General features: G+C 36.5%; 2 protein-coding genes across 5 annotated transcripts in view; one reads left to right on the forward strand and one right to left on the reverse strand.

Annotated features, from left to right (window-relative positions):
- LOC126964517 (ecdysone-induced protein 74EF-like) overlaps nt 1-15832 on the forward strand; it is a 243410-nt gene that overhangs the window by 55401 nt on the left and 172177 nt on the right. For 2 of the 3 annotated variants that reach the window (XM_050807688.1, XM_050807690.1), the window contains exon 2: nt 3058-3129. The exons of the other annotated variant lie outside the window; for it this stretch is intronic. The gene's annotated coding sequence lies outside the window, so the exon portion shown is untranslated. The remainder of the gene's footprint in view (nt 1-3057; nt 3130-15832) is intronic. 3 annotated transcript variants of the gene reach the window in all.
- LOC126964570 (U7 snRNA-associated Sm-like protein LSm11) overlaps nt 1-15832 on the reverse strand; it is a 47484-nt gene that overhangs the window by 4688 nt on the left and 26964 nt on the right. For both annotated transcript variants that reach the window (XM_050807767.1, XM_050807766.1), the window contains exons 3-4: nt 2328-2475; nt 47-207 (exon numbers count right to left, since the gene is read on the reverse strand). In XM_050807767.1, coding sequence (XP_050663724.1) covers nt 50-207; nt 2328-2475 — 306 coding nt within the window. In that variant the 3' untranslated portion in view covers nt 47-49. The remainder of the gene's footprint in view (nt 1-46; nt 208-2327; nt 2476-15832) is intronic.

Genomic DNA, 15832 nt, shown 5'->3' on the forward strand with positions numbered 1-15832 from the left:
GCCGTGGACGAAGGACTTCATAGTATGAGACATAAAAGACGCGTACTGTCTAGCGCTCCATCACGTTGATGAACACCACGTGTTCTCCGCGCATCATCAGCTGAGGCACGTGGCGTGTGCACTCCCACACGCCCCCTCCTAGCGCCTCCTCCGTCACCACCGGAACCGGACTCAGCGCCGCCGCTGACCCGCGTTCCACTGGCACTCCTGCACCGCAACACATTACCTCCTCACTATAGAAACTATACTGTATTGTACGTACCTCGGTCATATATAGCTAGCTATTATAGGAACCGCCAGCTAAAAACTTTTTTTTGATGATAATAAGGATAATAAGGATAAAACTCAGGATTCTTGAAAAACCCAATAATTCAGAGCTGCACTACAACTGCGCTCGTCACCTTGAGACATAAGATGTTGTCTCATTTGCCCAGTAATTTCACTAGCTACGGCGCCCTTCAGACCGAAACACAGTAATGTTTATACATTAATTCTTCACGGCATAAATAGGCGCCGTTGTGGTTCCCCTAATCTAGCCGGCATCCTGTGCAAAGGTGCCTCCCATAGGTAAAATTGAGCCTATTTTAATGTGAAAAATTGCTGGTAAATGAGGTATTGGAAGAAGAAAGCAGTCTTGACTCAGAAACAAGGAAGTGGACTAGCATCAAGACAGTCCAAGAACTATTCCGCCTAGCCATGGACATATGGAGAAGTTTAAAAAACTGCTGACCTCCAGTAATGGAGAGGCACGCGCAGAAGAAAACAGAAACTGTCACAATAGGTAACCCGAGATAACGTAGGAATCGCCAGCGACAACTTATCCAGATCCAGTTTTTAGATGTATAACTTGTTGTTTTAACGATGTTTTTTTTGGCTGGTTAAAAAATCCACTCGATCAAGAATTACGTATTGACACAGCTTCTGGAGTACACCTGCTTCCCAGAGGACTTGGAACACGGCCATTCATGTAAGAGTACGCTGTTAACTCGAAGGCAAGGAGATGTTTTTTTAAATCCCGATTAATTGAAATTTCAGATATTAACGTTACGTCCTTCGGTAAAAATCCTTCACCTTCACCTTACATATTATACTGAATGTGTCACATCCAAAAATACATTCCTTCCAAATTATCGTATTACGTAATCCAAAAGGTATTGTTAATGGACGTTTATGTTGTAAAGGTTACTATAACAATAGTGACATCAATGGATAAAGACAGGCTATATAAATTATAAATTAAAATGTCTTGCGCCCGTTTTCTCAAGTCTGCGGCATAAAATTTCGAATGGGTGGTAGTTTTTACGTTCAATAAGTTATCTGATATCCTATTTTGAATAAAAATATTTGAATTTGAATTCAGTTCAAACTAATAGTCAAATTGAGATACACGTCATTAAGGCTCTTAACTATCAAATCAATCACACCACAAGACCAACCTAAATACAATTTGAACACGTGTAAGCAAGGTCAAGGTGATAGCAAAGCTATTGAAGCTAATCGGACGGTGCGATCATCGGTGGCGGTATCACTTACCACCATCTATGAAACTTACATCTATACCTTACTCGTCAATATAAAATTTTCCATGGAAAACACTTTGCTAGTAAAGAAAAGACGTTTTTCAAAAAAAATATTTCTCGTGCTATTACTAGATCATTTATAAGTATAAATAGACTATGACAGCTGTCAAAACGTCGAAAAAGATTGACTTTAGAACTAACATCTACTTTGAGCAATTCACGCACACTAACACAAAATGACATACAAATAGTGAGTATAAGACGTAACTTGCCACGCACACTAAACTAATATTGCTAGCTTGTATTTATCGGTTGTCTAACATCAAGAGACTCTGCCTAGATGTATAAATTATCTGAGGTGCTATTTTAGGTTTGTATAAAGAACAATATCGTTACATAGAAGGTGTTAAATACAACCAAAGAAAATATTATTATGAAGCACAATTTTTTCAAATTACACGCGCATCGTAAAAATTCATTCTAATTATTTATCCCTAACGCGCTAAAAGAAGTAAACTACAAAACAGATTGTTTTAAAAAATGATAACTACTTTGGAAAATAACATTTGATTTGGTCTTAAATGTGTCATACATAATTCACAAATATAATTTGGAAACAAAATTTTATGAACGATGCGGAACTCGAACCCACGACATCTGGCGTTCCGTGCCAGTGCTCTGCCAACTGAGCCAACCGTTCGAGTGACGTATCGTCATAAAATCTTGTATGCTTTGTTCAGCTCTCAGGTTGTGGCTGTCATAATTTTTAATCATGAGCCCTGAAAATAGTCTGAAATCTGAATATACCTAGTCCGGGCGGTACCTTCCTCTTCCTGACTCCCTTCCGTTTCCACACCTCCAGGACGTCAGTCAGCGCCAGGTTCCACTGCTTGTCGAACGCCACCAGTGTGCCATACAAATAGCCGCGTATGGCGTTCGCGCTTCGCACCACCACCTGCAAGTATACCAGGTTAAATGTTGTCTTTAAAGGCATAGAAAGCATTTATTTTCTCAAAATTGATTCCTGTAGAGCTCTGAAAGAGAAGAAGCGGCATCATTATTAAGACCCTCTGAAAACGTTATCTGAAAAGGTCTTGAAACATCGAGTTAACTAAAATAATAAAAATATAACTTTTACGCAAAATCAATTGTAAAATCACAGTTACAATTACACGCGTTTAAAACCTTAAAAAAGTATTTTATTTAAAACATTATTAAGGCAAATATTTGGTAGCAAACTACAAACAAGAAATGAGAAATTATCCCATTGGGAATAGAATCGGCTACCCGTTGCTTGATAGACAGACTCGACCAACAGGTTCATCGTACATGTACAAGGGGATTTACTTGGTGCAGTAGGAAATGAGGGTAGATTGAAAAAAGTTGCTATGACCGTAGCGCTCTTCTTTACATCTCTCGGAATTTTTTATCACCAAATTGCATATATACGATGGCGTACTATTTATAATAACGCGAAGATGTTCTACTTAGAGATTTTTTAGTTACTTTGCTAACGATGTGTGTGTTTTTGTTACAGTGTCACAATCACCAAATGTGTTCAAACGTAACCGACACTTCCATTGGGCCACTCTATATTGATGCTTGGCGGGTAAGTACGATACGATGTTCGTTGATGGCACGGCTTATAAACCGAAAAAATATTTTAACCGGTTTTCTTAAGTACATCGAGAACTTTTCATTCGGTTTTGTTATACTAATGGTTTTCATAAAACCAGTTTAAAGCGGTTGTCCAGCGCCGGTGCATTTATCAGATCACAGTTTCAATATATTTAACTAATATTTGATAAACAGTACCACACGAAACGAACCTTTTTATTGATAGATTTTTAGCTGTAAACCTCCAAAGGCTATAACAACTTCAAAGGAAATAACATACCGATTTAAAACGGATTCCAAGCCTTGAGTCGCTTCTATTCTGAAGATAATTTGTAGTTATATCAAAAGCACAAAATAGTAACGCGCTAGACCCACACATAGAACATGCCCTTAGCAAATGTTAAACCATTTTTTTATTTTTCAAAGCCGATTAGTACGGCACTAAGTAATATTTTTGAATACCAATATGTGAATTTAAGAGCATGGATATAGGCCCATTGTCAGGTGTCGCCTTTTAGGGGTTCAATGATCAGTGTCTAATTTCCTTCAGCTCGGGACTACGCCATTTTATTCCATACATTTGAAACATGGCTTAATTAGCATTTATGGTTACGTGATTTTATGACACCACGATGCCAGTGAAACATTTTTCGCAAAATAACGCAAAAACCAAATGTCCGCTAAGTAATAAAAAAGCACATACCTATATATATTATTCGAATTCAAATATAATTATTGAAAATAGGGTTTGAAATCACTTATTGAAAGTCAAAAACTACTACCCATTTGGAAATGAATGCCTCAGACCTCAGAAGAACGGGCGTAAAAAACTCAGCGGGATTTTTTTTTTATTTCGTTACATTAAAATTAATATTTTGCTCCCGCTCATGAACCAGAGCTTAAATCTGGCGCCATAGACTACTCGGGCAACCCTACTTGAAATAAGTAGTTGTAAACTAGACCGCTACTCCGCGGTCGCGACATGCGATAGATGCACGAAAAAATTGAGGCGCTGTCATGACAAGTTTCACTTTAATAAATAAATGTTTATTATTAAATTTTTAATTGATAAGCAACAATGATACCAAATAAAATGGTTTATAATATCGTTATTTAATATTTAATCAATTTCCACAAGTTGATGTATATAACAATTGTAATTGCTGATTGAGTGCCAATCATCGGGCCCTTGAGCAGATAAAGCGATAAGCATTACTGATTCACTGCGATATCTCGATACATTATATTTACTAAACAATCATAATTTATTTACAAATCGTTCACCAATATCAGCGAATCCGCATTGAACTAGTATTTAAGATTCTTATACAGTCCACATTTCCGTCGAATATAATCGCTGTCCACTATACGAGTTGTTCTTCGTTGCGCTAGGTGATATTGGCTTAACATTAGACGAATGCGCTCGGCAAGCACATTATAGTAGGTATGTAGTTTCAAAAACCATTTTTCCTAAGTCATAAACGTTTAAATTACTTATATTTTTGTTTACAATCGTCGAGATCCTTTGAGTCGTGTATAAATGCCGTCAGGTTGCAGCAAAAGGAGTGTGTTTGTCACAAACTGCTAGCCACGCCTCTACACGTTTGGCGAGAGCGCTGGGCCAATGTGAACAGAGCCATTCACATAGATAACTGACTAAGGGATGAAAATTATAAGTGATACTAAGCCACCGCGCCGTTCGCTGTGATTCTATGATATAATATACGGAAATGTATATATAAAATAAATTGCGAATGACTGTCTCCAAATAATTCCGCGTCGAATGGTCCGTCGCGATATGTAGTTTATTTGTATAATAGCGGCTCAACGAAAAGTAGTTCTCTTTGTATTTAATTATTAGAATATAGGTAAATAGTAAAGAAAAAATTCTTTTATAATTTGAGATCTTAATTAATATTTGGCACGTAAATAAATAATGTCACATGTTTCTTATGTCATATAAATTTATTTCATTTCATATAATATTGCACTTAAAAAACTATAAAATTTAAAAACTTTGATGTAAAAACGTGTTCATAATATATTTTGTTTACCAGACAGTTTTTTTGGCCTTATAAGTACAGAAAACAGTATATATACATAATAACGTCTAAATAATGCATTGACTGACTTTTGTGTTCAAATCAAATAAAAATGAGGTGTTCGTTAGTTCTAAATTATTTTCTTAATAGACTATAATATAAGGCGGCAATTGTTATCGACCACAGAGTAAAACAAATTGTGTTTTTAAGAGAATCAAGGACAACGAGCGCATATAGAGTGAGCTATTAGCACGCACACACACGCGGCGGTACGAGTTGCGACCTCCACACATTCGTGCATCAAGGTCCGAGCGCTTAATTCGAATAACATGATATTTTTCCACAATTCACATGTTTCGAGGCGACCGTTATTGTTGAGACAGATCAGTGTTGCCCGAGATGACACCATAAAAAGTTTTGATACGTGTTAACACGATGACGTAAGGTCAACATACCAAACAAAACGTTACACGAATGACAGATGAGAGGTTTTTGAAGGTCGGACAGCGGGCAAGGAGCAGGAGTTTACATGATGATAGACGATTGACCGAGCTGATTGCATAAATGAATAGTCCACACAGAGTGTCAACACCTTTTTAGGGTTCCATATTCAAAAAACGGAACGCTTATAGATTCGTTCTGTCCGTCTGTCCGTCCGTATGTCACAACCACTTTTTTCCGAAACTATAAGAACTATACTGTTGAAGATTGGAAAGTAGATGTATTCTGTGAACTGCATTAAGATTTTCACACTAGAAAAAAACAATAATTTTTTCTGGGAGTTACCATACTTAGAACTGAAAGTCTTTTTTTTCATCAAACCCGTGTGTGGTATGGAAATGGTATGGATAGGTCGTCAAAAATGTTTTTCTAAACTGAATAGTTTGCGCGAGAGACACTCCCAAAGTGGTAAAATATTGAGGTTGTGCATGTTATCACCTGAAAAGTAGATCCTGTAGGTGAAGTCACAACCTGAGAGTTGAACAAGACATATCAAGGTATATCAACGCAGCGGAAGAGCGCTCGCACGGAACCCGAGAGGTCGCCGATTCGAAGCCCGCTTCTTTCAAATATTTTGTTTTCAAATTTAATTTGTGTATAGCATGCCTTATATGAATACAATGTTGTGTACAAATATCAATCGTAGAACAAAAAGATTTCGAACAAAGACAAATAAGATTTTTATACTTACTCATATAAGTAATATGAGTAGATTGTTAAAAAGTTTTTTTTTATCATCTGATGAATTGACTGACATTAACGGATAGCCAGCTTTAAAAACTGACAACGACATTATAATGCAAAAGCGACTTCATATTTAAAAACAATGTTAAAACAAGTTTTACAGCAAAAACAGTAAATCTAGGAACAGTGAAGGCCGACCCACTGCGATATCATACACTTGAGACCGAACACGGTCATAGACGGAGCGTGAGACTTTCGTCAGTGTTTTAAACGCTCATGACATTTGAAATAAACATATTCGAACACCCATATAGCCCAGTGCTGAGTGATCCTGCCTACTGAGCTAGACGTCCCGGGTTCGAATCCCGGTAGGTGCAAACATTTATATGATGAATATGTGTGTTTGTTTCCGAGTCATGGATGTTTATATGTTTTTATCTATGTTTAATTAAGTATATTGTATTAAATATATCGTTGTCTTGTAACCACAGGCTTATGCCTAGTTTGGGGCAGGATAATTTGTGTAAAAGTGTGTCAATATTATTATAATTATTATAATAACGAAAACGTCCCAGTGTCAAATTGAAGATAGTTTTGAAATGAAAGCTTAACTTGTTAACATCTATGTGTACAAGATGCCTAGAGTGAACTTTCACAAAGGGAAAAAATAATTCTAAAAAAGAAACGATGATAATCTTTGATCAAATAGGTTCAATTTCCACTAATTTTATATAAAATTGAAATAAAAATCCGCAAATAATACAAACAACTTAACCTTTTACATAATACTTGGTGGTAATTAAGTTTGTTTAAAAAATATATGTCTACTTTTTCCGAACATATGGTAGATTCAGTAATTTAAAAGAAATATTTATAGTGACGATTCAAAAGCGCTTTGTTTAAAACTAAAATACTGGATAAAGATTGAGTTTAAAAAAAAAATATGGATCTTAAAATTCCTTAAGAATGAATATACAACATAAGATTAAATATTTTTTACTTCTAGTTAAGAATGTACTGTTAATATATTATACCTATAGATGGTCACCGCTCCATCTACGCCGCATTATGCACTAGCAGTATAGCACCACAGATAATAAAATAAAAACGTCGGCACGTTTTCCGGGTGGAAAGTTGTTCTGTGGGCAAGGTCGGCGCGCGAGGGCACTGCTCTGCGGCCAGGCGTGACGTCACACCGCGTCAACACCAAGCGGGCTCGTCGGTGACCGGTGACGGAGACGGTGACCCAATGTGTGATGAGGAGCAGCCGGGGCCGGCGTGCTCAGCGTTCAGCCAACGACCGCGACGCCCAGGCCAAATGCCAATACTCCTATCAATAACACAACACTAACGTGATAGATATTATAAAACATTTGACAGGAACAAACCGAAAAATTTTAATAGTTGGCATTGTTTAAATAAACAATATTAACATGCAATTGTTTTCAAATTGTGATAATTAAATAAAGTAAGTAATAATAATCTTAACTAGTTGAGCGCAATGACAATTTGTAGTTGGCAAAAAAATGCTTTTGTAATTAACTAGTCTCTTGTACAACAAACATGTAACCAAAGAGGATGTAAATACTACGTAATAAGAGACGGGACTCCGTGGGTTAAAAATTGAAATTTAGTTTACTATGAAAAGTGCGTCATTTGACATAAGTTTGAAATAGCAGTAATTACAGTTATGCGATTGGCGACGAAGTATAATCCGGCTAAGTTTGAAAGCGAACAGTTGCTTGAAACGTAGTGGATTTCGGATATCTCCCTTTTTTACAAGATTATAACCGTCATCTGTCAATCTATCAATGACTGCACGTTTCATGCAATCGAGTGAATCGCTTTTTTTAGTTTCGATACGATACGATCATTTATTTAAAGCTTACCGATAAAAATTGATGAAATAAGTGTTTTGTCGAGTAGGAAAATACCACATCTTGTAAACAAGATGCTATTTACCTTATGATCTAGTTATCACCAGAACGGTTTTTATGAAATTGACCTTCAGTGGCGCGGCCGTGGGCGCCTCCCTTCACTGCCACCGGCAGGCAATTGAGTCAGTCATACCTGAGTCGCAAATTATTATTGCATGGAACACGTGTACACGTAGATATGTGAAGAGATGTTCAAACTAATCATGATATCCTGGTAATACGAACATCGTAATTTCACAAAATATATTTAAAATTCCAATCCTTTTTATTTTCGCTGAAGTTTATACCTGTGATCCGCTAAAATCATTCCTTATACAGTCTTGCCATTTTGACTAGCACAAATAAATCCGTTGAAATATTTCACATACTTAATTAGTAACTTTATCTTTCACCTTTTTATGCCCTCATATTGTAAGTGGACATATAGGAGTTGTTCAGGATGATACCAACATCCTCATTTCCCCACCGACATTACGTCAAAATGCAAAATTCCTTCCGCATCATGTTAGTGTCTAGCGTTATACAACCTGGCTTTTTGAGAGAAACTTTTCGCCCCATACAGCCACTTTGTGGAATTAATTACCGGATGCAGTTTTCCCGAACCGATAGCACTTATGAGCCTTTAAGTCTAGTCATAGTTATATCATTAAGTCTAGTCTAGTCTACGCATACCCCCAACTCAAAGAGCTGTTGTGTAGACGATGACCATGGGCGGTTAAAAGGCATAAAAGGCAATTATTTTCTCCAATTTGATTCCTCTAGAATTCTTTTTGATGTCGTTTCTCATACACTCGATACTACTACCGCTTCGGAAACAAATGACGCACTGAGAGAGAGGAAGTGGAAGAAACTCTGCCAGCATTCCTTTTTTTCGCTCCATTTAATAAAATCTAAAATATTGTACTGTAATTGCTATTGCTCTAAAATAATAATAATCTTGTCCCTGGCTGTCCGATCACTTATATATTCAGCTGTGGAGTAGTAGGAATTACGACCTCACCACTCCCTATCACGCGAGTCTCATATCTCTTCGCCCACTCTTATATATAAAAAAATCCAGTCAATCATTATTCTATTAAAAATCTATGAAATTATTTAGAATGTATGAACCCAAGCAAGCCATCGGATATTATGTGTGAGAATATTCACTACTACAAACACAGCACGTCTACTTATCACACGAAAGGTCAATACTAACTGATAACTTCTAATGCAACTCTATCGTTTGCTTATGATATTATTGCCATATTTTAGATGAACTTCCTTGCTTGGAGACACGCACTAGTAAGAGAAATAAGGACTCCGTGTCACTTTACACAACAGTGTAGCACCAAAACAAGCCGATTCACGTGTAAATACATAGCCTCACGCACACACTTACACTACTACAGGCCGATAGGCGGCCATTATGAGATTTGTCATCGTCTGTGACAGATCAGTTTGCGTCCCAATGAAATATTTTAAAAATGCCGTCGTGCGTTGTGAAAAAGTGTAAAAACGATACTATATAAGTATTTGTGGCCATATATGATTATTTAAAGGAGAAAAAATTGTGTAACTAGTATCCCCCGTAACCGCACACACACTAGCATAACGGTGCTTCACTTGCTAATATCACGGCGCGAAGTCCTTTTTTTACTCGTCCGTGCTTGGAGAATATCAATAACTTTTAATTTAGGAATTAATAGAGCTCTCACATTAAAATACAAATATATAATGTGTCGTAACTGAATGCATAAGCACGTTTTAGTGCCTGGTCGACCTGTTATAGTTAATAGTTTTTTTTTTTATGAAAATAAGGGACGAGGCGAGCAGGACGTACTGATGGTTGCTGATAGTAATTCATACGCCCTGCCCATTACAATACAGTGCCACTCAGGATTCTTGAAAGGCCCAAAAATTTTGAGCGGCACTACAATTGCTCTCGTCACCTTGAGATGTAAGATGTTAAGTCTCATTTGCCCATTAATTTCACTAGCTACGGCGCCCTTCAGGCCGAAACACAGTAATGTTTACACATTCACAACAGAAATACGCGCCGTTGTGGTACCCATAATCTAGCCGGCATCCTGTACAAAGGAGCTGGTAAAAAGTCAATGTATTTGTTTGATGCGATTACTAATTATGACAGTAATCACGACCATCATGTGCACGAAGCATCCTTACACAAACAATGAATTAAAATTCTAAAGGTCGATGCATCCATTATACGACAATTTATATATACACTTAATTATTTATTGTCTTATAAAATATTTTCTTATTCAAAACGCTTTTAATTTAAAACGCGATTCATAATTTATTGGATACAGTTCCTTACAAACTAGTTTGTTATGTCTATCGGCGCCTATTTCTGCCGTGAAGCAGTAATGTGTAAGCATTACCGTGTTTCGGTCTGAAGGGCGCCGTAGCTAGTGAAATTACTGGGCAAAAGAGACTTAACATCTTATGTCTCAAGGAGACGAGCGCAGTTGTAGTGCCGCTCAGAATTCCTGGGCTTTTTCAAGAATCCTGAGCGGCACTGCATTGTTATCAATTACCTACCATCAGCTGGTCAGCTGACGAGCAGGACTTCGGTCCTGCTCGTCTCGTCCCTTATTTTCATAAAAAAATGTATATTACAGCCATTGTAAAATAATCTATTTGATTTAAAGGAGTAGCCGTTAAGTTTCTTGTAAGTTCTTCTCACGAGCTCTACTTTTGCCCAACATATGGTTGATTTAGAAATTTAATGCATTAAAAGATATTGTAAACTTTGAGGAAAGTTTCACAAAAGAGTAATGGAGTCTTGGCATATTAATTATCATAGACAGGCCCTTTAAAAAGCATAGCTTCTCAGAATACAATTAGAAAGTTCACACCATTTTCATAATATAAATGCAGCATTCGTGAATTAACATATTTTCTATAGTATTACATAATATGACATAACTAACTATATAACAGACGACGAGACCATCGCCTTGGGTGTCCGAGCCAATATTATATCTGTTCTGACATATTATCAAGTGCCGTTCTATTTTTGATCCAGAATTACATTAAACATGATAATTATGGAAAAACCTTAGCGTTGACAGCCAAGTTCAAATGTATTTTTATATAGGTGTTCTGCGATCACTGGCAGTCATGTTATATTGTAGATATTTCTGATTGTTGAAAAGTTAAATCTACACACTAATAGCCTAAACGAATATGGAACTGGATATCTGGAACTATCTTCCACTTTCAAAGAAACTATGAAATCAACTACCTTAGTGCTGAATTTCCAGAACTTAAGAATTCCTCTGGTGTTGCAATAAATTGTAAGCGACGGTGATCATTTTGCATTTGGTGACCTGCACGCTTTTTTGTACCTCCTCTTAATGTAAAAAGGAATATATAATAAATTATTTGGAGTTAATTAACTAGTACGTAGGTATTATTAGAGTACTTTTCTTTATTATTGTCATATGTTTTTGTTCTTGACATTTAATTACCAATCACAAATCCTTGTTAAAATATACATTGTCAGGCCTCAGCTACGAGTCACGATTCTCTAACTATCACTATTGTATGTATGTAATATATTTATTCAAAAAAATCATTAATATCTCATAACTTGAATTTGTTGCTAGTTGACTAATGCCCTTTGACTAACCATACATCTAGATTTGCCCTTTTTTTGAGTTGTTGGTATCATTTTTTTCTATTAAGATGATATGGATAAGCCAATCACTTTTTTTATATTTATAGTCCAGTAGTTCGCCCCGACTTCTCTTGGGTATAACATTATCGAAAAACGTTTAAAGATAAGCTAATATATAAATAAACATGTGGTGCATTATTTATTATCATCCAAAATTATTTCTATAAAAACAGCTTTACGAACTATATGTGACCTCTCGTTCTACGTTTTACAAAGTTGTCACTATTTTAACATTAAGAATTAAGAAGCATGGTACTAACTTCCAACCACTGAACAACAAGCAAGAGCGATGTTTATTATATCAAATTTTTTTAAACAACGATTTACTTTAAATATGAACGATGTTTCATCAGCAAGCAGCACAAGTCCATAGTTATCTTTTGCTAGAAAAAGGAGAAAAGGGCTTAAAATTGAACCCTGTGGAACCCTGTTTATATTTTTTTTCCAGAATACCACGTCTACATTTAACTTTAGTAATCTTCACTTTAAGTTGGAAAACATTATGTTCAATGCTACATTCCTAATAATTATTTAGTTTTCTGTTGTATACGCATACATAAGTAACAACCTCACAATATGGACCGCGTTCTCCAGCGGCACGAAATTTCTAGAGCCTATTCAGCAATATCTCCGCGTCGTGTAGCGTTTCCTTAGCAAGTAGTTGGTACCTGGTGCCTATTTGATCCACCTATATCTATAAAACTGGGTACTACTAATAAAAACCTTACTTATGCATTCAATACACTTCATCTTTTTACCGTTCAGACGTTAGTTAGCCTCCAACCACCAAAACTCCAACTCTAGCAAGAGCATTATTTATATCAGAAAGTTTATTGAATCAGGCGTCACTTTGCGAAAAGCCATAATTATCCAAATAGTTTGAATTTTGCTAAAATTTGTCTTTCACCAATTCGATACGTTTTTCGCCGCTACACGACGCATCTTCAGGAGATAAAATTGACTCGCGAGGCGATACACGTGTCTTTCACCAAGAAAAATCAAAAAACACTGAAGAAAATCTCATAAGATTTGGATAACTATTAATTTCATCAAATTTATTAATTTTATTATTTATAGACACGGCGCTCAGCAGCTTAACATTGGAGCTAGTCGTGACTCTGTAAATGCAACAAGTGAAAGTGCACAAAATATAGAGAAAATCACGTTGAAATCACGCGGCCGTACTCTCGTAAAGAGTTAGCGTCGACTAACGCTTTCAGATAACGCTACCGTCCTATTTTATGCAAGTCGTGAGCGCGGCTTTGCTTGCAAGGAGTGCCTAATGTCTTCATTTTTAACACCCAATGTTGGTGCAACCACCAGGAACAAGAAATATTTCTCGTACCATGCTGTATAATATGTAAAATCTATAAACGTCATAATTTATAAAACCACAAACTAAGGTAGTAATACTTTATCATCTACTTTGCACCAGTGGGAGGCTCTTTTGCACATGATGCCGGCTAGATTATTGGTACTACAACGACGCCTATTCCTGCCCTAAAGCAGTAATGTGTAAGCATTATTGTGTTTCGGTCTGAAGGGCGCCGTAGCTACTTCGAGCAACAATAACTTAATTGTTGATCGAAGCGTAGCTAGTGAAATTACTGGGCAAATGAGACTTAACGTCTTATGTCTCAAGTTCACGAGCGCAATTGTAGTGCCGCTCAGAAATTTTGAGTTTTTTCAGAATCCTGAGCGACACTGCATTTGGCGGGGCGTATCAATTACCATCAGCTGAACATACTGTTCGTCTCGTCTCTGATCGTCATAAAAAAGGCACTGAATCGGTATCTATAGATAATACAGTAAGACAGTAATTCCGACAAAATGGAACCCAGGATTACTTTGTTGTTCATCCGTCCGTCTGTCTATCAAAACCCTTATCTTATATCGGGATCGCGTGGAGGTATCAAGTTGAGATTAAAATAAGATAATCAAGTCTACAGTAAAAGATAAAAAAGGCAAACAACGTATATTTTTACACTCTCAAAGGAATCAAAATTTATAGGGTATTTTCCGTTGACCTAAAAAGAACTATGGAATTTGGCAAGTAATACCGTCTCATACTATAAGAACTAATAGGGAAGAATCTGAAACATATTTAAACATTTGTAGTTATATAAAAAAAATATACGGAATCCTCATGGCTAAGTCCGACTCACAACTGTTAGGTTTAGACGACGCAAGAAGGCGCTACGGCACCTTTAAAAGCGAAGAACAATAAAGCTTATTACTGCTTGACGGCTGAAAAGCCTAAAAACTTTGACAATACATAAAACAAATTCAAGGCCACAGTCATTCCACCGCGACAGCCGTGATTAACTCTACATAGTAACAGACGATATTTATGTGATAGTCAAACATTCAATCATTCTTATAACCTAAACACATCATCGGATATGGTAGGGCCGAAACATCGCACGCAGTGCAGTAGTAAAGCATATTCAATGATATGTCGCATTGTCTTACGCACAAAGATATTACAATTACCATCCGGACCATACTGAGTACGACGCCAGGCCAATTGGTGCTTGGCGCCCACCCTCACCCACCGGACCAACTGACGGTCCGATCAAATACGACCATGTGTTTGGGCTATAATAGAGAAAAAACGAAAGTGCAACCTTGACGAATACCATTGAATGATCCGCCGCAAGTATACGCGCACCTCATCATGCAAGGTCATCTTGTGACAGTCTAAAATCAACCTTGTCCAATGCCACTATGTGAGAGCCTAATGATAAGCGACACAGGAATATCAGCCATAACTTCCAACATTTAAGATTGAGTTTATCGTGTATATCGATTCCACCACATCAAGTCTGAGTGAAAGTGAGTGTAATACGGAAACGTAGCGCGGTGGCTTAGCTCATTTGTGATCACAAGTTAATAACAGGCTTCGCTTTAAGCGTTCATTCGCTTAATTTTATAAAAAACAGGCACTATTATATAATCTTCTGATCTTTCTAATATCATCTATCATTTTCTTCTTTCTCTCATTTTCTATGTCGTTTAGAGTTACAGTTTTAATTATTAGCAGGAGGGAAATAAATCACTTTATTCATGTAGGTCGAGAAGTCGAAACTTATGATTGTCAAAGGTTTTCTTTTCTTTTTCATTTACCACCATTTCGCAGCTTCATCGTTTTACAAATTATTTCAATTACAATGCATGTAAAGTGATGCAACTGGAATACTCAAACGTTCAATACTATATGCGCTACATGAGTATATTAAAAAGTACATCTAAATTAACAAGTAAAACACGGGAATGTTAAAAATGGGAATCCTCGCTTCACAGTCGCCATCCTAAAGATGCTCGTCTGTCGATGATGGTTTTAAATATTAGCTTTTACTCGATACTTCCTCCACGTGGAATAGTTACTTTGGGCAGCATTTTCATTTTTTAGGATACTTTGCAAATAATACGGCGCTCTTCTATGATACAGCGGATATCACTTGTCATTTTGGACAGTCTCTTCATTTCCCTATGAACTTTAGTATCCTATTTCATACCCATGTAGGTCAAAGTTTCATAATGCTCGAACAAATGTTTATTAATACTACATATCAAGTGCCTAAATACTTAGTTTCATGGTTTTATCTCCAAAAATGACGAATTCCCATACAAACATCCATCCTCTATTTCAATCCTCCATTTATTTTTTCGCAATTAAAGGAGCCTATGTCCTTTTCATTACATTATTGACATTTTTAATATTATTGAGGTTAAAAAAATTCTATATTTCATCTACGTCGCAAAACTATGTGCTTTTGTATAAAATTACCCCCTATTGATCAAATGTTTTGAGACTCAAATCACAGAGAAAAGCTGATGATTGGT

This window comes from Leptidea sinapis, chromosome 5, assembly GCF_905404315.1.
Source record: "Leptidea sinapis chromosome 5, ilLepSina1.1, whole genome shotgun sequence".
Taxonomy (NCBI): Eukaryota; Metazoa; Arthropoda; class Insecta; order Lepidoptera; family Pieridae; genus Leptidea; species Leptidea sinapis.